This window comes from Cibotium barometz, chromosome 47, assembly GCF_041138505.1.
Source record: "Cibotium barometz isolate CiBa-2024 chromosome 47, ASM4113850v1, whole genome shotgun sequence".
Taxonomy (NCBI): domain Eukaryota; kingdom Viridiplantae; phylum Streptophyta; class Polypodiopsida; order Cyatheales; family Cibotiaceae; genus Cibotium; species Cibotium barometz.
Window position 1 is genome coordinate 33,599,113 of NC_141092.1, and position 22,603 is coordinate 33,621,715.

Below are 22,603 nucleotides of genomic sequence, written 5' to 3' on the forward strand. Positions count from 1 at the left end.
TGGGATGTCTTAAAGGAAAGCGCAAAAACGTTTTGCTGAAGGGTGAGGACTGCTGTAAGTCTCTTCACACCCGGGGGGGAAGGGGGGAAGAAGAGTTAAGGACACCCTCTCCTAACAAGGGTGGGCTGTCTGAGAGTTGGCAGATTAGGGGGTGCTGCAGAGAGGAAGACTGCAAAGGACGGTTGTAGTAGGTACTGCTGCAAGTACAACATGCAGGGGCAGAAGGGTGGTACGGACTAGCGGTACGATCTTGTGCAAGCTATACTCTACGCAAAAAATGGGTGCTGGCCATGGAGTACCCTGGGGGTTTATATAGCTACATGGTGCGGGTGCTAAGCAAAGTACGATTGAAAGGACGGTGTACCGTCAAAGTGTGCCAATCAATGGTCTGCATGGGCCTGGGGAAAGGTACAGTGGTGTTGGACAGGCAAAAGTGTGGTGCGCATGTACCCTTTTAGTCAGAGGTAGTATGGGTGTCCACATGGCGGTACGTGTGGACCATACACTGGACGGTCGGCCTTTGGTCCTTACACGGCCATTGTAAGGCGCCCTAGTGAGTGTACAATCCCTTTTGGGAAAGGGTCTCCAAATTTGGGACGCTGACCTCAATGGAGAGTGAAAAAAAAATTACTGAAAATGTCTGGGATATTCTCCTGGTCGTTGGGATGCAAAGACCGTCCGTCAATCGGACGCCCGGTCGTGCATTTATTTAGGTTTAAAGGCCATCGTTTTTTAACTAAAAATAACTAAATTCGCGTATAAACTTGTCTATTTTGGATACTATAAAATACTATATTATGATAAAACCACGCGCATATTCCAAATTTGGAGATTCTAAGTGAAAATGTCTCGTTTAATAAAATCACTAATTTTTATACCATAAAAACTCATAAATTCATCTATTACATGGACATTTCTTTATTAATGAGATGGGCATGTTACACTACTCTAATTTTAATCCAATCTTTTTCAAATTTTGGAACTACTACCCCAAAAATTGATCCCAATTCAACCCATGGTTCCAAAAAGGTTAAAAACAATCAAGATTAAAAGATTCGACCATCCAATTTTTCCATTTTCTATCTCCTTGATCAAGAAAAACAAGAAAAAATCCAAAAAAATTCAAAAAAGTAGATTAAAATCAAAGCTCTAATACCAATTGAAATGAATCTAGACCAAATATCAAAGAAATCAACACATAAAGTCCTCATCTATTATCCATTTGATGAGCATCAAACCCATGTGATTATGATAAAAAGAAAAGAAATCCACATGCACATGTAGCAAAGAAAGTATGTGCATAAGCCTAAGTGATTTAACCTCTCACCATGAATGCCATATCTATGAATAAAGCCAAGAGTACACGTAAATGTCCAAGATAAAAATGATCAAAAAATCCCTACAATGAACCCAAAGCCCTATTTATAATAGTCTTGCCCATGGCCCATTATTTACATATTTTGGACCTTAGTTTTGTTACATTACAACCCCCCTTGTGCACTGCCACAAATTTAAACCCCTCCCAGCAAATAAAATCCAACTGCATTGTAGATCAAAGAATGGAATGGATTTCTACAAGAGTGCATGCAGTTTTTGCAAATGTATGAACACATGGAATATATCGAGCTCATTAAAATAGGTGGGATCTTACTCAAAGATCATTAAATAGAAGGTAAAACTGGGAGATGCTTTGAGTAGACCTATCCATGCTTTATGAAAACTATCAAGATGGTGAGCATTATAGTCCTCCTAGTTTAAGGTCAAATCCTATTGGCATAAGTGGTGGAGATTTTAATGTTGAAGTTGATGGTAAGCTGGTTCCTTACCCCCCATTACTTCCCCTTAGCGAGGCATGGGCGCTACCGTTGAGCTATAGCCAGAATGCTCAGAATTTCGAAGAGAAGTGATGCAGACTACTGATTTGAGAGATGCAGGATACTTTCCTTTAGAATGCAGTCTAAACATAAGGTTGATATCACGTTCTGTGCCCTGATCTTGACAGAGATAGGATGGGTAATGAGCTAACCACTTGAGCAAAAGTGATCCTTGTCATACACAAGGAGACAGCACAAGTTTGAAAAGTTTTTCTGGAATTGAATCATCAGTTCACAAGGTGTGACTGTTTTACAAATCATCAATATACAATTGGATTTTAGACTGATGAGGGAGTGAAAAAATCAGTCAAGTCCAAGGACTGCTATTCTTACAAATCCCTTCTCAATACCTGTCACCAGGGATGCTGATAACCTGAGAAAAAACAAAAACAAAATTGCCTGCTGATGGTGAAACTGAACAGTTACAAAACAAGCACGTGTCCTCAATCAATTCACAGTCATCCAAATTGCTGTTATGGGACAAAACCTGCACAATCAGGAGCCTTTGCAGCATGGTGAATGACCCCATCCATTTATGGCCGTCTTAATGAGGGTCATCTTGCTTCATCACCTGCTTAACATGTTTGGATGTAAGCATCCTCCACATCATGGCAAGTTTTGGATGTCTGCATCCTCATCATGTTTCGGATGGGTGCATTTCCAATATTATGGCAGGTTTCAAATGGATGCATCCATGACATCATGGCAATCTTTTCATCCATAACATCATGACATGTTTTTGGGACACCATGGCACGTTTTCTTTGCACTTCATGGCATTGTTGTATTATGGCAAAATCTCCACGAAGTCCCTATCCAACCTTGTGCCAAACTGTCTAGACAAAGCAGCATGCTCACTAATGCTCCCTTGTTTGTATCCTGCTAGCCTGTTTCTGCTCAATCTTAAAGGGTCGGACAGGCTGTGTCTCCTGAACGAGCTGGAATGCTGCTGTATGAACGTCATGTAATCAGGCAAAAATGCAGATGCAGAAACAGGCCTTCCAGCAGCAGACTCCCCTGCTTGGCTAGGACCGGAGTCATAGTCTATAGAGATGAATGAAGTGCTATCAGGCACATATTGTTCCTTTGGGTCAAGCCACTTCTGTCTCACACCTGCCCTTGTTTCATTTTCATCCAAGGAGTCACCTCCTTGGCTGCCATTGCTAGAACCAGTCCCATTTTGCCTATGAGAGTCATTATATACCAGCTTCAAAGCCTGCACCACCTCACCCATGAAAGGGCGGTGGGAAACTTCAGGCTGGACACACATGGAGGCAATGGCAGCTACTCTAGCCAGATTGTCAAGAGGAAAGTTGTTCCCTAGATCAGGATCAACAAGCAGCTCCAGCCCTTCCTTGCTCGTAAGTAGAGGCCGAGCCCAAGTCACAAGATTCTCCTGCCCTGGGGGCTGCGACATGTCAACAGGTTTCCTCCCTGAAAGCAGCTCCAATAGCACAACCCCATAACTGTACACATCGCTTTTCACAAGCAAATGGCCAGTCATTGCATATTCAGGAGCAACATACCTGCATCAGATGGCATGCATAAGTGCAACATAGGTTAGCTATCAAGATCAACAATCATTTCAATTTCTACAACTAGAGAAATGCGAGGATCAGAGTGCTTGTGAAGTTTTACCCAAAAGTCCCCATTACTCTTGTAGAAAGGTGGTCCCTTCCTTCGTCCGGAGCAGCTTTTGCCAGCCCAAAATCTGAAACCTTTGGATTGAAGTCATTCTCTAAAAGGATGTTGCTTGCCTTGAAATCCCGGTGGATGACACGGGGGTTAGAATCCTCATGAAGATAAGCCAATCCTCGGGCAGCACCTAGAGCTATTTTCATTCGTGCCTCCCAGTCCAATGGAGATGCCTCTTTATCTACACCTGGTAATGCAAACCTTGGTTAGCTTCTTATTGCAGGTCTGTCCATGTAGCCCTAGTTTCACAAACGCCTTATATTAGGAGACTCATTGGAAGCTAGCATACTCCAATCCATTAACTTGAAAGGATAACAAGGAAATAAGATGTTGACCATGTTTATCCATGCACCAAATCTTTCATTGTATATCCCTAAACCATGTAGAAGTATACCATGAAGATGAGACTCCACACTCCCGTTCGGGATAAGCTCATATACAAGGCAACGGTTGTGCTCTTCTGTACAGATACCAATCAGCTTCACCAAGTTGCGGTGATGGAGACGACTAAGCATCTCTACTTCAGCAATAAACTCTTTGCCTCCATGTTGATCATCCCTTGTCAGCACTTTGACTGCTACCTTTGTCCCATCATCCAAAACCCCCAAGTATACTCTGCCAAAGCCACCCTCTCCAATAACATTTTCTGACCTGAACTTGTCAGTAGCCTTGTCCAGCTCTGCAAAGGTAAATGTTCTTGCAGTGCTTGCATATGTTGCCATACTTGATGTAAATGACATAGAGGTTGAGCTTCGAAGATCACTACATAAAACGGAGTGTCCACCTGGGATTCAAAACCTTGATTCAGCGACCCTCTCTCTCTCTCTCTCTCTCTCTCTCACACACACACACACACAGCATGTTTGTAACTGGGGGACACACACCTACAAAATGGCCAGCCCTTACTTCTACTATCAGGACACCAAATCATAACATAACTATCCCTCCTCTTCCAATATCGAGCCCAAAATCTCATCTATCAGTAGATTGCAGTAAGAGAATGGTTGTGGTAACACCTGTTGTAGATACATCGAACTGTTCCCTTTCACAGTTAATTTTGCCAATTACTTGCAATGTAGCTGGAATTTTCTTTGCATTATTCAGCCACTTTTAGTCTGAGTGCATCCCAAGCGATATTAGAGGCAGACATTTGACTCCAGTTTGATAAGCAAGCCCCAAGGTAACATCACATAACACTCGGGGAAGCCCTTCCATAAGGTCATGCAGACATGTATTCTTCCGGAGAGACTTGTAGAGACCTCATCCACTTGATTTCCAAGGAGGGGGTTGACAAACTCGATATTAGACAGAGGCACCTCATGACCGTTGTTGCTATTGCTTACAAAATCCTCGCAAAGACAATCAAACTTCAACTCCAAGCTCACCTCCTTGACCTCATCCATGGCACCAATAGGAGTATCCTGAATAACATTATCACCCTTTGGAAGGCTACTGTCTCGACGAAAATGCAGCAAGAGAAGGCCTACATTCAGTTTTCCTTCTTGACTTCAAGAAGGCCTACGATGCTTTCTTAGAGGGCACCATGATACAGATGGGCTTCTTGGCCTCTTGGATTCAAGGGTTTTGGCCCTCTACTCTTCAGCACAAAACCAGATCCCACTCAATGTACCAAGGCTGCCCCCTTGCTCCTTTCCTCTTCCCCTTTGTAGGGGACCTTCCCCTGAGGATTTTTAGTGGGTACCCACATTTTTTACTCTCCTCCCAAGCATTTGGAGGAAATTACCTTACTGGAGCTCAGCTCATTTGTCCTTGGCAGGCCGTGTTGTTGTGGCCAACCAAGCTCTGTTCGCCTGCATATGGTACGTAGCATCTTGCTAGCCTTTTTCATGCTCGTGCCTCGGACAAGTCCAGACTTCAAAGGCTTATCCGTAACATTATATGGTCCGGCAATGATGGATGCGCTGCCAAGGCCAAGGTAGCTTGGAGAGTTATATCCAACCCCTCCAAAAAAGGGAGGCTAGGCATCATCAATCCAAAGAATTCGAGAGCAAAGTTCTGCTGGACAAGCTCATAGTCCATGGTCTCCAACCAGGAGGAGTGAGCTTGTCCATGGTCTCCAACCAGGAGGAGATACGTTGAAGGATTTCTTACTTGCCTTCATCTTGGCATGCACCTGTGGTGGCAAGTGGCCTCCGGATTCTTAGTAATAGCTAGGCAACTCTGGTTGTTGCATGAGATAAGGGTAGGCTGTTGCTGTCGAAAACCGATCTCAAATAGCCACCCCAACCAAATCGCCTCACAAGCAGTCAAACAAGCCACTCGATACTCCACCTCAATCGATGAAAGTTGCCACCACAGGCTGCTTTTTACTCGACACTCGTCCATGAAATTGGTCCAGATCCAAGAGTAAAGCAATAATACCCTGTAGTAGATTGTCGCGAATCCGCATCTGGAAAATCCAACCTCTTACATCCATATTTTCGGATATGAGACAAACTGCTGAGAGCACAACGTAGCAAGACACCAACATGAAGATGAGCAAACGCAAGAGAACCTCCAGCAGGAAAAACGCTGAAGTGTGTATGGAAGAGAAAACGATGATGAGAGAGTGAGGCTGTGTGACCTCTGCACTATATACAAGATCCGGTACAACAATACCCAACATAGAAAGTGCGGGAGGGCAAGGGACCATTTTATATGGCCCCAGGCTGTTGGTCGGCCAGTCTAAAACAGGCCGACAGCAGCCACTGCTCACAACCAGCACCAGGTGTGCACACGACCAGAAAAACCCTGGTCTACCAGGAGCCGGCAGTCGGCATGGTCACCAGAAGGGATCGGGTAGCAGAACAAGAAGTCGGCCAACAACAGAATCAGCTAACAGCCCTCCACACCTCAGAAAAATGGGAAAAAAACATGGAGAGTGAAGAAAAATGGGGAAACACCAAAACTGGGCAAGCACACCCACAACAGAGGCCCTGGTGTAGTGTACAAATAGGAGATGACTGCTAACACCCCCTCTTAGCTCCTGGATGTGGAACCAACCCCAGGGAGCTAGAGTGCCGCCAAATAGCCTGAGGTAGAGACTTCGTGAAGAGATATGCCGCATTGTCCTCTGTCGAACAAAACTCTAGCAAGGTGTCATCAGCAAAAAACTTCTCACCAACAAAGTGACTCTAGATGACCGTGGGTTCCTCTTGTGGAACCCCAATCTCGCCAAGTAACCTCTGCAACCGCACCACCTCACAAGCAGCACCACAAGCAGCCCGGTACTCTACCTTTGTAGACGACAAGGCAATAGTCGGCTGCCTCTTGCTACTTCATGAAACAGCTCCTGAGCCAAGGGTAAAACAATAGCTTGATGTGAATCTCCTCGTGTCTCGATCTCCTCCCCAACTTGAGTCACTCCAGCTGTGGAGTCTGACTCCATCCATCGTTCCCCCTCTAGGATCACAGCAGAGTCCAAGATCCTTTGTACACTGCAAAAACCGCAAGATCCGCAATCCCGCGTCCCAATGAGTCTTCAAAGGCGTCTGCAGCAGAAATGAGCTCAACAGCCCCACCAGGAAGCTCAAGTCCAATCTGGTGTGCAACAACCAAATCAATGAACCAAACCGCTTCCGAAACAAAGAGGCATCAACCTGCTCACAAGGATCATCAACTATAACTTTCATATGCCAAGTCCTGGGAACTTGTTGAAGACCACACAAGGCCTTCTGGAACTTGTAAACCACCCTCTTTGAACCCGGAACCTCAAAGCCTAGAGGCTGCACACCATCCACCTCCACCTGCAAGTCACCATCTGCCACTTGCGTGGCTTTCTTACAAGTCCCCTGGGAAAGAGCTTCCTCAACTGCAGGAGACTCTTCGTCCCGATTAATACGAGACATTAGAGCATGGTTCACGTATAAAGGCTCCTCTAACTAACGAACGCAAGAACTGGAATGTTCTTGCCTACTGCTGCCAACATCTGACAAGCCATCCACCATCTAGTCTCGAAGCATATCCACACTCAAGTGGTCATGACGAAACTGCCACACATCACCAAACTGAGAACCTGTAAGAGAGAGTGTTGAGAGTTTGTAAATCCCATTCTCCACTCCGCCTTCCCATACAACCTGGCCTGTCGCTTTGTCCCGGAGAGCAACAAAATGCTCCTCAAACTCCACCCGTACACCAGTCTTGCAAACCTCATGCCCTAACAACAGATGAAAACCAAGAGATGGGACAAAAAAACCTCAGAGGAATGCTTCCCCCCTCTGCCATCGGGACTGCCCTCAAAATAGGTATAGTGGACTCGTCACCAATCAGGATGTGACCTGCGTGCCTCCGAAGATCCTGTATTAACTCTCGGGAAGGAGTCATGTGCCTAGAAGTACCACTATCAAGAATTCAATCTAGAGTGTCCCTAGTGTCCAACTGCCTCCCTACTCGAAGAAGATGTGAAACGTCGGTGTCCATAATCTCCAAGTGCACAAAAGCTAGAGTCTTCATGATTACTATTGAGGAATCGTCACTCTTCTCAGTGAGCCACTTAGGACATTTTCTCCAATAATGGCCTTTCTCGCAACAATTGTTACACGTCCTCTTTGCCTTCAAGGCGTCACGATCCACATCGGGCTTCTCCTCGGAAGACTTCTCTTGTGAAGACTTCCCTTTGCCCTTACTACAGCATTGCGATCGTTGGCCAGTCAAGGCCTCAGAACCTCCGCCTTGTGGAGGGTTCAAAAAACGCTCTTCCTAGTCCACGACCATAGGCACAAGCTCCTCCCATGTGATGGTGTTGAGCCTACCACTAGTAATCAAAGAGGAGTAAAAGGCTGAGTACTGAGGTCAGATGAGACAAGAAAGTGATGGCCATGTCCTCTGAAGATATCTCCTTCCCAGCCTGAAGAACCTCCTACTGAAGAGCCTGCAACTTGTTGATGTGCTCCCGCATCGTCGACAACTTTGCAGGATCCATCACTCGCATCTGAACTTCCAAGGAGATCCTCTTCATGGGTGATACCCTGTTGTACAGAGAAGCCAAATGCTGCCAAATCCCTCTGGCCAGGGTCATATGCTTTATATGGTTGATCACATGTGGTGTGCAAGATGAAAGAACACACACGGGCATTGACACGATCCCACTACTATGCCTGAGCCTCCTGTTCTTTCCGAGTAGAGGGTAACAACTCCCCGTCCTCCAACTCCGACCGTGGAACACCAACAATAATGAAATCAACGAAGTCATAAGACTCCAATACAAACTCCATCATTACCTTCCATATGCCGTAGTTGGTCCTGTCCAACTGTTGATCCACGGGGAACGTGGGGAGAGTAGGGATCTTCACGTGCTTCTCAGCCATCTCATGCAAGTATGCCATCGGGGTGGTTACTTTAGTCTTGTGAAGGGAGGGTGGGTGGGAAAAAAGATGAAGAAGAGGCTGCAACTAATATGCAAGGTGGCTGTCCAACGGTGATGGCCACCTTCTACCCAATCTCCAAGTCCCGAACAACCCAAGAGATCTCGAATCAGCACCAAAAAACCAGCAATCCCACAAGCTCTTCAAATCTCCCGTAAGCTCCAAGGTCTTCAAAAAAACAGTCCCACAAGCTGTCCAATTGTCTCCAACCTTCAAGCCACCTGGGGCTCTAATACCATGTCAGAATACGCAACAGATATGAGACAAATTGCTGAGAGCACAGCGTAGCAAGATACCAACATGAAGATGAGCAAACGCAAGAGAACCTCCAGCAGGAAAAACGCTGAAGTGTGTATGGAAGAGAAAACGCAGATGAGAGAGTGAGGCTGTGTGAATTCTGCACTATATACAAGATCCGGTACAACAATACCCAACATAGAAAGTGTGGGGGGGCAAGGGGCCATTTTATATGGCCCCAAGCTACTGGTCGGCCAATCTAAAACAAGCCAACACCAGCCACTACTCACGACCAGCACCATGTGTGAACACGACCAGAAAAACCCTGGTCAACCAGGTGCCAGCAGTCGGCCTGGTCACCAGAAGGGGTCTGGTAGCAGAACAACAAGTCGGCCAGCAACAGAATCAGCCGACAGCCCTCCACACCTTAGAAAAACGGAAAAAAAACATGAAGAGTGAGGAAAAATAGGGAAACACCAAAACTGGGCGGGCACACCCACCGCAGAGGCCCTAGTGTAGAGATGACTGCTAACAATACAGTGGCCCCCTCTCCATATATCCAACTCTTCAATCGGCGATCTTCGACGATCCAACTTTGTAAAGTCGATAACCGTTGGATTCTGAGATGTAACTAACCAAAATATGATGCTTGGACTTAGCATCCAGCTGCCCCCTATCACCATCACGTACATGAACAAATGCATCTAAGCCAAAAACCCGAAAGTGTAAAACCGACGGTTTTCGGCCTAGGTGAGGTTTGCCTTGGAATAGCACAAGTAGGGGACTCATTGAGAATATAAACAGTAGCAGCAACTACCTCCACCCAAAGCTTTTGAGGACTCCGATGTTCCAACATTGTCCGAGTCATCTCAATCATTGTTCAGTTCTTTTGCTCCACCACATCGCTCTTTGAAGGAGTACTTGTGTTGGCAAACTCCCATTGAACGCTATGTAGCTCACAATACTAGTTAAACTGGCGAGAAGTAAACGCGCCTCCTTTGTCGGCTCGTAATGTCAAGACAATGTCCCAAGTGTTTCTCCATTTTTGGAATCTGTCAAAAATATATTTGGATTTGAAAAAGTGGGCCCAAGCATACCTGCTAAATGAGAAAAACATAACTAGTAGACAGAGTGCGTATCGGGCCATATAAATCCGCATGAACCAACTCCAGAGGTGTCATAGCTCGCCATGTAGCGTTCTTTGGAAAGGCCTCCCGATGTTGTTTCCCTTTGAGACTATTGGAATATATATCATCTCCAAAGGGTCTCCTTACACCTTTCAATGCTTGTACTGGTCATTTTATGAGACCCTACATTGGCATATTTAGTAGATATTACTTGGGATTTTTTAGGCATTTAATAGCATTTTATGCTATTGGACGGTTGTCGGCCTGCTATAGCTGGCCAACCAACTCTCTGGAGGGATATATAAGGGTTCTCACCCGTCCCCTCACTTTTCATCTCATTCTGGCATATCTATTGGAGGTCATTAGCTGTAGCAACAGTCTCTAATGCTTGTAAGCACCTACGGGCTTCCCTCATGCTCATTTTCAGCAATAGTCAACTGTTTCCAGCCTTCTACAGTTTGTGCTTTGGGCCTACAATCTGTGATGCTCTTTCTTTCATGGTATCAGAGCCAAACGCTGATCTCAATGTAAGAAACTGCTGCATTTTTCTGATTGGAGCATAGGCTTCATCATTGTGAAGCGTTTTTCTTCATCTGTACTGCTGAACTGCTGCGTTTTTGCTGTTGGAGGCTGAGGCTCTCTTCTAGGTGCTGAGGATAGGATTCCTGAGAGACTTTCTTTCTCTATCTCTTTTCCCACCCACCCTCCCTCCCTTTCTTCTTCCTGTGCACGGCTTGAGAGGAGGCTATTTGCTGTTTTTTTTACAACCCTCTTTCTTCAAAGAAGGTTTCTTATCAGAGGAGACATGGCTTCAAGAGATTTCTCTAATGCTGCTCCTTCTCCCGTTGATACCCGAACTCCCTCATTGCCTGGATCCCCTGCTCCCGCTCCCCAGGTGGTTCCTCTTCCCAATCTTTCTTCTTTGAGTTTCTCTCATCCAAGTGTTGCTCCCACCCCTACCCATATACCATCCTACAATCCTCCCCAAGTCAGTGACTCCATGAAGCTTACAGCAACCTACTATCATACATGGTCTTTCTACACCGGTGTGTGGATCGCTATCTACACACCTCACTTGGTGGACCCTGCTTTGAGAAGCATATTGGATGCTCGGGCTCGACTTATCATCATCCATTGCATGACTCCATCTATACAGGATTAATTTGTCTCTACCCAGTAAAAGAGATGGCTCGTTCTTTGTTGGGTGGTAGGTGGCAGGAACAATTGGGTGGTAAAAGAGATGGCTTGTTCTTTGTTGCATCATGCACGTCTCCCTTCTACTTTCACTCTTTAGAGATTCTGGTCTCATTGATGCACAGCTCCATAACCAGATCTCAACCACCACCCTTGGACCTCGCCGTTCGTCTTGGACTTCCACATCTCATCACATAATGAATTATGCTCTCATGAGTTCTCTCCAGGAGATCGATGAGCCTGAGAGTCCAAAGGAGGCTCCTTCACAGCCACAGTGGCGGCAAGCCATGGAAGCAGGGATGTACCCTATTGAGAGGAATCACACTTGGTCTTTGGTGCCTCGGCCTTTACTTCGTCGTGTGATAGGTGTGAATTTCAATTCAAAGTCAAGTTTCATGCAGATGGTACTTTGGATAAGTACAAAGCCTGCCTTGTTGCTCAAGGATATGCTCAGAAGGCAGGTGAAGACTTTGATGAGACATTTTCTCCTACAGCCAGGTATACCACCATCAAGGTTGTTTTGACTCTGGCTGCACACTTTGGACTTCTTTGGCTGGCCTACTGTTCTACCAAGGACAATGTGGTTGATCTCTTCACCAAACCACTTTCGAGAGCTACTTTGGAGGTGTTACTTCAACGTGTTGGTATTGGACCGCCCCTCTGGCACTGAAGAGGAGGTGTTGGAATATATATCATCTCCAGAGGGTCTACTTACACCTTTTCATGCTTGTACTGGTCATTTTATAAGACCCTGCATTGGTATATTTAGCAGATATTACTTGGGATTTTTCTACCATTTTTTAAGGCATTTAATAGCATTTTATGCTACTGGACAGCTGGCCGACCATCTCTCTGGAGAGATATAGAAGGGTTCTCACCCTTCCCCTCACTTTTCATCTCATTCTTGCATATCTGTTGGAGGTCATTGGCTGTACCAACAGTCTCTTATGCTTGTAAGCAGCTACGGGCTTCCCTCATGCTCATTTTCAGCAATAATCAATTGTTTTCAGCCTTCTACAGTTTGTGCTTTGGGCCTACAACTTGTGATGCTCTTTCTTTCAGAGACGAGAGTGACAAGGACTCACGGGTACCAACATCTTGTAATCCGTCCACCAACTGCTCCTAAAAAGTCTTCCGCAAGGCCTCTAGACGAAGATGTCCAAATCTAGCATGCCAAAGATCGCATGCACGGATACCTGTGTGAGAGTAAAGAGCCATGAGTTCGTAGAGGCCATGGTCCTCGGACCTCGATGCCTTGCCAAAGGATCCTGTCAATGAGAGGGTCCCGAATGATAACAGAGTTCTCCAGAAATTCTACCTTCGTGTCCAATTTGCAAATCTCATGTACAGAAAGAAGATGAAATCCTAAATGTGGCACATATAGCACTCTCGAGGTGTACTTCCCTCCATTGCCATCCAGAATGAGGGGCATTGTCTCTCTGCCAAGAATGGGGACAGTAGAATTATCTCCAATGGCAACTATGCCACGGCATTGCTACAGTTCATCAAGCCTATCCTTCTCATAAGTCGTGTGTTGTGTGGCACTACTATCCAAAATCCAGTGAGGAGAGTGGGAACAAGAAGGAAAATCCTGCTTAACCATTTGATGGAGAGTATCAGACTCGAGATCAAAAAGGGTGACGAAAGTCGACTCCTCCACAACTTTGGCGGATGAGCTTGCCCCTTTGTCCTTTGACTTCCCTTCCAAGTCCCACATGCGACTCCAACATTGTCGGCCATAAGTGCCCCTGTTGGCGCAGTAGTCACAAACCTTCAGGTTGCCAGAAGGAGGAGTTGAAGACCCCTTCATCTCTGCATCCTTGGAGTCCTTAGAGTCCTTAGAGGGAGGTGCCCCACCTTTGCCTTTGTTAGGCTGCCCCCCTCTCTGTCCAATAAAGCCTAGTTACCTTTCTTTGAAGAAGAATCCTTGAATCTGCTCTCCTGATCAAGGACCATAGGCACTAGCTCATCCCAAGTAATGGTTTTTGTCCGTCTTGAGGTAAGAAGTGAAGAATAGAAGCTCTCATATTTTGGGGGCATAGCCGGATGGCTATATCCTCAATGGAAATCTCCTTCCCGCACCTAGAAATCTCAGATCGCAATGACTCCAGTTTGTTGATATGATCCTGCATAAAAGTAGAATCAATGGGTGAGAGCTTCAACATTTGAAGCTCCAGGGAAACTCTCTTCATGGGTGTCTTCCGGTCGTAGATATCAAAGAGTCTCTTCCAAGCAACATGTGCATGGGTATCCTGTTTGATGTGAGCGATGAGACTGAGGGTTGAGACTTCAAAAGGATGAACAACCGAGCATGGGCATTAAGCCGATCCAATAGAGGAGCTTCGTGCATAAAGGCATCCCTTGTATCCTCATCCTCTGCAGTGTCCGGGTTAGGCTGGAGGACCGGTCGACTGATGAACTCCAAAAGATCGTAAGTCTCCAAGATTGCTTCCACCATGACTTTCCAGATGTCGTAGTCTGTGCCATCGAACTTGGCATCTGAGGGAAAGGCGCAAGAGCGGGTATCTGAACCGCCCGAGGTTGGATGAGTGCCATCATGTACCTCCTCTAAAAAATGCAACCACCAAAACAGCCCAAGATCTGCTCTCTACACTTGTAGGAAGGGTAGGTGGGATAGAAAGAGAGTGGAGAAGAAAAAAAACACAAAAATGCACATCTGCCCCTACGGAGAAGAAAACGCAGGTGTGAAGCACTATGGACAGCCACCAAGTTCATGTGGAAGTGCAGCAAAAATCAGCACCAATCAGCGATTCCAAGTCTAGATGCCTCTGGGCTTTGATACCATGTCAGAGGCAACAGAAAGATGAAGGCAAATGACAAAAACACTAGAGATGGAAGAAAACAGCAAAACGTTGATGCACTAATCCTCAAGAAAAGATGGATACAACCAGCCCGTAGGCAAGGAGTGGACTCCATAGGCAGAGGGCTAAAGGTGCTCATCACCAAATGATCAAAAAACAATGATGAGAAGTGAGGGAGAGGGCAACGTATATATACACCCCATATGAGCTGGCCGACTGCCTCCTAGATGCTACATGACCTGAAAAATAGGCATAAATGCCATAAAACAGGGTGGGCAACCCACAACAAAGGCCCATAAAATATGGAAAAAATATGGGGAAAATGGGGGAAAATATGGGAGGTGCGTAAGCATGGAAAGGGCCCCCATAGGCACCAGAATAGCTACCAACAAGAGATGATATACGCTAACAGTTTATGCCATGGCACGAGCATGCACGTGACATTGTCATACAAAAGAGAATCCTGCAAATCTCTTCGCAAAGGCCCTACCTCACGAATAGGTGAAACATCTTCTTCAATATATGGGCGTCAGTCCATGTCACTAAGAAGAGGTGTTGGAAAGCAATGTCAGGACCTCAACACTAGTGTAGACATGCAGAGATGCAAGTTTGGGTGTTGTTGCATGCATGCATGCAAGTCAAGACAAGAGATCTTGTATTGCATGTGAAGGATCAACACATGCGGGTCATTTTTGATGCATGCATGGGCTGTAGTAGTCATGCATGTGTTTGCATGTTCATGCATGCATTAAGTCATGACAAGAGTCTTTGGTGGCTGGAACTGAGGCGTGGAGCAGTTTAGCATGACAGGCAACCACTTTGTGTGAGCTGAACTGAGGTGGAAAGGGGCTTTACTGAATCAACCAGCTGAAGTGGAGTCTTTTCACCTACTCTCACCTGGCAGGTGAACATGCACCTGGAGCTTCTTTACATGCAAGTGAATTTTTGAGCCCACCTTTGGCCACCATGCACACTACTTAATCCTCTATATCCCACCAAATCAGATGCACTCCATACACTTGTAGCAAGTCTACCTATAGAAGGTCCTCCCTTGACATGTATATTAAGGCCTTGTGCCATCACATGTAATATAACAATTCTAGAGTTCATTGAAGTACAATTTTGAGTAGATAGTTTTTATGAGCATTTTCAGCTTCTACTGATTGAGAGATTCAATCTTGTACTTAATGCTGATTTTCTTGTCCTCTTTATCTTTCTCAAAGTGCATCTTTGTTGTTCTCTAATTTGGTTCGTTCTAGAGCACTCTCTAGATCGTTTACACCTTACCCTCTATAAGAGTGGGTTCGCATGCCCAAAAAAAAAAGTCCCAGAAAAAAAGATCCTTCTATTAGTTATATGAAAAACCAGCCAATAGGGTGAAATACAAACACAAAACCTCTAAAAGAGGATGAAACCCAGGGGAGGATAGGCCCCTCCATGGCTAGCCGCTCTCAAAGGGAAACTACTGCATACAAGGGGAGGGGGGAGATAAAACCGGTGGCCTATAGTGCCAAGTGGGGTCTCCTCCACTATCCGAGAGGAAGGGACCCTACTGCGAAATGTGTAGAAAGGCCTCTTGATGTTTTCGCATGCGGTCCGAACCTCCCTGTAACTTCCCCCACTGGCCGCGGAGGGTATGAATGATATCTGCCTATGTCACGAATGGACTCCGCTACGGGGGTGAGTGCCCTCAATGGTCTCCTTGCATCGTGCCCGCCAAATATGAAATGCCGCTATGGTGCTGATGATCTCCCATCTCTGACAAGTGCCAGGGGACCATGCTTGTACTCTACTCGAGAGCGGGGGGTAGGGATAGACTCTATCCTGCAGAGTGTGAGAGGGCCTGCAATTCGCATGCAATTTTAAGTGGGTTTACACAAATTAAGCATGCCAAAGGGTGCTAAACCTGGAGACACTCAACAAAGTGAGTGGTCTATTTACTTGCTTGAACAAATCAACAAATTGCAAGAAGAGAATGCCACTCTCAAGGTTTGGCTTCATGAAGTAGAAGATCGACTCATGATCTTAGAAAACAATCCAAGCCTAGAAATTGGGACCCCACAGAAAGAAGAAATTATTGCCAAGGTAAGGAGAGGTGACGGAAAAACTAAAAGAAGAGGGGAAAGGTAAGGTAAGGGGAGACCTGCAAGAGATTACTGGTACCATACAAGTGGTGTAGCAAACTAAATCGAGGAAAACAAACAAAGGAAGTCAATGGAGCAATCAAGGAAATTGAAGGGTACCAAAGTATGGATTGAAGGTATGGATTGACAATGAGCTCACCCCAATGCAACTGAAGAAAAAATTGAAGGGTACCAAAATATGGATTGAAGGTCTGGATTGATTATGAGCTCACCCCAGTGCAACTGCAACCGAAGAAAAAAGAGGCCGAAGTCACTACGTTAAGAAGATTAAATGGTTTGTTTTCCTCGATGGAAAATCTCTCATTCAAAATTTTCGCAATCCAAAACCAGTTGCTTGTCCGCTAGTAATCATCTGACAGCCTCCAATAAGGAATTGTTTGCATCTCCTAGTGACGTAGTAGATGAACATGAGGACTTCTTTTTTTAGTTTTGTTTGATGTTTCTTTTATCTGGGATTAGAGATTTGGCATAAGACCTTTATTGTCTTCATCTATGTATTTGGTCTCACGAGTAATTTTAGCCTTCCATAGACGTAATACTCTCTCTCTCTCTCTCTCTCTCTCTCACACACACACACCCTTGATACCCGTACCTGATCTTTTGGTCCTCGCAGATACTAGCACAGGTTTTGCAGGAGGAGGAGTTTCCTTACGACGGCCAAACTTCACGAACAAGAGCCAAAAAGCTCCAAGACAAATCACCAAAACAATGGCCGAGGATAATGCAATCACAGCTATAGTCCCAATACCCAGCTTGTGACTTTTCTTATTCACATTTACTCCAAAGGGATTCTGGTTTGGGTTTCCATTTGTTCCGAGTGGCCCTCCAGTGCCAGTTTCACTTGGGGGTGAAGGAGGAAGACCTTCAATCCCATCATTTAGACCATCAGCCTCTCAAATGTATATGACTAGCAACATGAATAGAGTCCAAAAATATTGATTTGTATAAGGTAGCTGTACCTGGATAGCGGACATATACAACACTGTAGTTGCCAAAAAGTGTTGTATTCAGAAGCACTTCATGGTTCCAAAACTTTTGAAATATAAGGAGTGCAGTCAGGTTGTCAAACTCTTGATCTAAAGGCACCAGATTCACATCTACAATGGAGATATCAGGATTTTGACTGTCTGCATTTGCTCCAATGACCTCAACCTGGCTAGGTGAGAGCACTGTACCCTCAGCAAGGTTTGCCGCAAGCACGGATATCAAGGGGAAAAGAGAATAGAGTGGCACACTCAGCTCAATCTCAACTTGAATTGGAGGAACACATCCACATGGCGACATGAAAGGAGTTTTTGTCAAAGGAGGTAAACACACTAAAGCACCACAATCTGCAAGCGGCCATATCAAAATGCACTGTCAGGGCCACCACTCTCACAACCGTATCATCCTTTTGACCAAAAATGCTGAAATGTACGCTATATCAAAATTAAAAACACTTGAACTTATACTTGTACCTTCATTTGGTGGAGGTGGAGATGATGGCATATGTGCAATGTTGACTGGTGGTGAAGCGCTCCTAGAAGGGGGAGGAGCAACCCCTTGGGCTGCACTAACAGACATAATGCACCCAATCATAAGAGTTAACGCTAATAAAATGACAGACATTGCACCCTATACCAATGGAGGAAAGTCAATGCAGAGGGTCACTTTCAAAAGTTTGTACAAATCAGATCAAATGAGCTAAGAGAACCACCAAAGTGTTATTAAACAAGAGAAAGAAACAGAAAAGAAGGCAGTTACACTTACCTGGAGTTGGGGTGATTGGGATGTCGGAATGCCTATGTGCAGGCGGCGGTGGCGGCAATCGTCTTGGCAATGGTGGCGGTGGTGGTCTCCATGGCAGTGGCGGCAATCTCTGAGGCGGCGGCAACGGCGGTGGCGGAAGTCTCCGTGGCAACCGAGGTGGCAGCGGTGGTGGGAAGCTTGATGCTTTAGGTCCTGATGCTGGAGGTGGAGAGACAGGGGGAGGAGGGGGATGATGGTGGTGCTTGTGATGATGCCTTCTATGTGGTGGTGGTGGTAAATTTGGGATGGGCCCAGGAGGGTTAGCAATGGGGGCAATGTGTGATGCACTGTTAGGCGGTCTTGGGGGAGGGGGTGACTTTGCAATATGTGAAACAGATGGAGACACTGGTGGAGGAAATCTTGAAGAATGATGGTGCTTTCCAGGCTCTGGAGACAAACTCAGAGCTATGGGATGACCATGGGAGGTCGTATTACGGGATTTTTCTTGAGAATGATGACTACTATATTGTCTTGGAGGTAGAGAAACGCCCTCTGCACTTCGAGAAGCTGCTAAAACAGGCAAAACAGCAAGTGACCTGCCTGTAAAGTCTGATATGGAAATTGAAACCCCGTATTCTTTGGGCATGATAAAATAAGATGCTTGTTTCTGCAGGTGAGTTCCCCCATCAACTTGAGGTCCATCTGTATCACTACCTCTGACATGATACTCTAAATTCTTAGGCTCGCCAATGTCCTGCCCTCCATCTGCATAGCAAAAGTGGAAACTCTAAGTTACTACCGGGCTCAAAAGGCCAATTTAGAAAGTCACTCATTCTCAAATTATCAAGAAGTAGACATGATATAGTGGTGAGATGTAGACATTAGTCAGAAGGCACAAATGCTAACTACAAAATGCCTATGGCATATGTGAAGGATACAAAACATGCATCAATAGTTTATCACAACAGGTTGCAAGGGGATCATGGTCTTGATATTGGTTAGTAGAGCTCCCCCCACTTGCTATTAATCGAAAGACTGTGTTTCCACTTCCTGTAGTGAGTTAGGTGTTTCTCAGGCATGAATGACTCTTTACCGCACATGAGCTTTAGTGTGCACTGACTTCAACTCTAAGGGTAGCCCAGAAGTTCACTTGAAGGACATGAATTGACCACTTGTTTCAGTACAAACATGCTGGATATACTACCTATTTCATTATCAAACCTTAATTTAATGGTATCTCACTACAGCCTATATATTTGAGGGGGAGCTGCTCTGGATGCACGGCCCAAGTTCATGCAGAGAGCCCACACTTCTGCACAACATGCAATTAGACATCATAAGAAAATCTCACCCTATGCTCCCAGTGCTTGCTAGTTCCAAGCGCAATGCACTCACAACACAGGGCACAAGTTTTTCCCAACTATTCTCGCACACCCTGAACCTGTTAATATATGAACTGCATGTCATGGCATATAACATAAACTGGATGCTCATTGACCTGCATTTTAAAATTCTCAGGAGAAAAGTTGCACAGAGTAGGGCTGTTGCATGTAAAAAGCACATGTGAGCACGTGCACATCTACATGCGGTTGTGTTGGTGAGCATGTGCACGTGTGCATGTCCTGACACATCTTCACACCAGTAAACTATGATGCATAGGCAACAGGTGCGAGCATGACCATGGCCTGCAAGATATCAGGCACATAAATCAATGGAAAGCTTGCTCATGTCATTACCTCATAATATACAGTTCTCTTGTAGACCTACTCAACGAGTGCACTTGTAAACAAACCTACTCAGCAACAAAAATGCTCTCCATTTTTCAGGTATTATGTGATTGCTTCTCTGCAACAAAGCTGTCAACGTTCCAGATGCTTATAGGAAGTTCCACACTTAACATGAACCAGGGAGCTGCAAGCATCTGTTTCAGTAGATATTAGGGCAGGTGGGTTACTGGTACGTGTGAGCTGATGGCGAAAGAACCCTTCGTTGATAGTTTAAGGGAATGTCAGGAGCCTTAGCCTTAAAAATTGGCATACCACAAGATCAGCAAACACAGTGAATACCGTTTAGAAACTTATGTAAAGGGTTGAAACAGTATATAAAACGCCAGTAATCAGGAAGACTGTATAAAGGTTGAGGACAGATTAATGCACTGCTTAGCGATGACTAGGGTTGGAGGACCTACCGCGGCCATAAGCTTGTGAGCTCACGAAGAAGAGAAGGACAAGGTGAAGCACGCGAACCATCATTGGAGGCGTCATTCTATGCGCCCATCATTTTTCTGCTTCACGAAAGGAAGCGCACACTATTATCTAGAAAACTTATTCCTATCTTGTCTGCAACTGACGATCGCCCATTGCATATACAGAGACAGCACGAGAGCCCAACAGAGAAAACACACTCTGAGATCCATTCCGTGTACATCCAGCCAGCGCCCATTTTCCAAAGCTTTCCCACACAGCCCCCTACGTCTCTTTAAGCTTTGAAAAACTCTTCTATGTGTGTGTTTGGCTCGCCGTTGCACTGGGGTTCTCTTCTGTACGCTCCAGATCGATGAGAAGAGTGAAAACTTCCCGCTCCCACAAACTGAGCCTGAAAACCTTCAAAATGGGTGAGAAAACAACGATCTATGACTCGAAGATTTATATTCTCTGTCTTTCTGTAAGCACCTGAGCAAGCATTGAATGTGCATCCTTCACAAGAGCCTGCAAACCTACAACTACTGACAATTTGAGGGAGGGTTTCTCTGCTGTATGTAGATTAGGAACGTCGAGGAGGAAGGAGAAGAGGACACGGGTGATGGTTGGGTGCGCGATGGGGAGGAGGAAACGTCTGCGCTGTGACAGGTGAGAGATGGGGGGAAATGAATTTGTTCAGTTGGGCGGAGTAGGAAGGGAGGATCTCATCACGGAAAGAAGGGGGGAAGAGAAAGAGAGGGGTTGGGTTTTGTCAGAGTGCAGAGGGGCTGAGAAGGTGAGGGTTAGAGAGAGAAAGAGAAGGAGAAGCTATTCAATGAGAACGTGAAGGACAGCTTTGTTTGCTCCTCTCCTTTCGCTCTTTAAATCAAACCGCCCGGCGTATATACGTAGGTAGAAGCAAGCTATGGCGCTGCAAGCAGAGTCCGGTGTGACCGGACGCTAGGTAGTGATGGGTAGTTCCGAGCTACTCTGCTAAGGAAACAAGAAAAAACAATTTGAAATTAAGATGAAAACGGCCCAGTTCGTAGCGTGTAAGCTACCAACTTAAATTGATGAGAGAGTGAAAACTGTGAAAAATATAGGGTATTGGGCGTTAAAAGCGGCTCTGTTTTTGTGTGTTGGTAGCAACTTGGGCTCTTGCAAAGCCCACGCGGAAGGGTGCGAGGAGGGCTCGGGCTGCGAGCTCTTTGGGTAGCTCAAAAAGAGTTAGTTAGGCTCTCCCGAAGACCAAGAGTTCGTTGAGATGTAGGGGCGATGTGATTGAGCTTTGTTTTGGGCGGTGTAACAGGGTCTATTTCTGAGTTTAAAGGGCTTGTTTTTAGCGATGGCAAGACGTGCTTGTCGGAGAATTTTACTAGGCCTTTTCACTGCTGAAAAACTTGTCAAGCTCCTGCAAATTTGCCCTCGCTGAGCTTAGGGGCTTGTTGGGCGATGGCGAAAAGGCCTTTAATGAGCTTGTCAAGCTCCTGCAAATTTGCCCTCGCTGAGATTATCGGCTTGTTGGGCGATGGCGAAAAGGCCTTTGATGAGCTTAAGGGCATGTTGGGCGATGGCGAAGAGCCGTTCACTGAGCTTATGGGGCTAAATCCTCGAATTTGACCTGAAGAGCTTGTAGGGGGATGAAAAGCCGACGGAGAAGAGCTCGAATAATTTTACTGTGTTGGTGGGCGATGTCAAAAAGGTTTGATCGTCCTGAAGAGTTTGTTGGGCGATGGCAAAAAGCTCATAGAAGAGGTTGTTGGGAAGCTCCCAAAATTGAACTGATGGACGATGGCAATTGGACTGTGGCAAAGAAGCTGTGTGTCAGGTCGAAAGCCCTTTCTGGCTCGACTGGCGATGGCAAAAAACCTAGTGATTTAGAATGGGGGGCAATGATAAAATCCCTTGTTTTTTCGCTAATTGGGACCAAAATGCACACAGAAGCTGTGTGGATGGGTCTCTCTCTCTCTTACATTAGCTGCCAAAACAAGCACTTTTTCTTCTGCCTAAAACTTATGTTATTGCGCACATTCCCTCTCCAATTGCTTTTTGCTTTTTTTGGCCTCAAAGCAAGCTGGCCTTAAGGGTTTATGCCAGAGAGAGAGAGAGAGAGAGAGAGAACTATGTGCCAATTTTGTGAGTAATGTCAAGGACACTAACTGTAATCCTAGTAATCCCAACAACAATGCAGGCCCCCCTCTTAGCAGGGAAAATCTACATGTATTCAAATGTACTTTTGT

The 22,603-nt window shown here is 45.6% G+C and overlaps 1 protein-coding gene across 1 annotated transcript; it reads right to left on the minus strand.

The window, feature by feature from the left end:
- Positions 1 to 2,073: 2,073 nt before the first annotated feature.
- LOC147611606 (receptor-like serine/threonine-protein kinase ALE2) lies at positions 2,074 to 22,281 on the minus strand. Its single transcript, XM_086784675.1, has 8 exons — positions 20,372 to 22,281; positions 18,205 to 18,948; positions 17,913 to 18,002; positions 17,415 to 17,786; positions 17,048 to 17,317; positions 3,963 to 4,352; positions 3,512 to 3,755; positions 2,074 to 3,399 (listed from the first exon to the last, which is right to left on the minus strand). The coding sequence occupies exons 1-8, from the start codon at positions 20,445 to 20,447 to the stop codon at positions 2,661 to 2,663; spliced, it is 2,925 nt and encodes a 974-aa protein (XP_086640801.1). The 5' UTR covers positions 20,448 to 22,281; the 3' UTR covers positions 2,074 to 2,660.
- Between the last annotated feature and the right edge of the window lie 322 nt (positions 22,282 to 22,603).

Excerpts from the sequence above, each read along its gene's own strand:
- LOC147611606 (XM_086784675.1), bottom strand. The coding sequence starts at position 20,447 with ATGACGCCTCCAATGATGGTTCGCGTGCTTCACCTTGTCCTTCTCTTC. Across the intron at positions 17,318-17,414 it reads TGTATATGTCCGCTATCCAG|GTCTTCCTCCTTCACCCCCA; the intron begins GTACAGCTACCT and ends ATGGGATTGAAG. Across the intron at positions 4,353-17,047 it reads TGCGAGGACCAAAAGATCAG|GTGGACACTCCGTTTTATGT; the intron begins GTACGGGTATCA and ends TTTGAATCCCAG.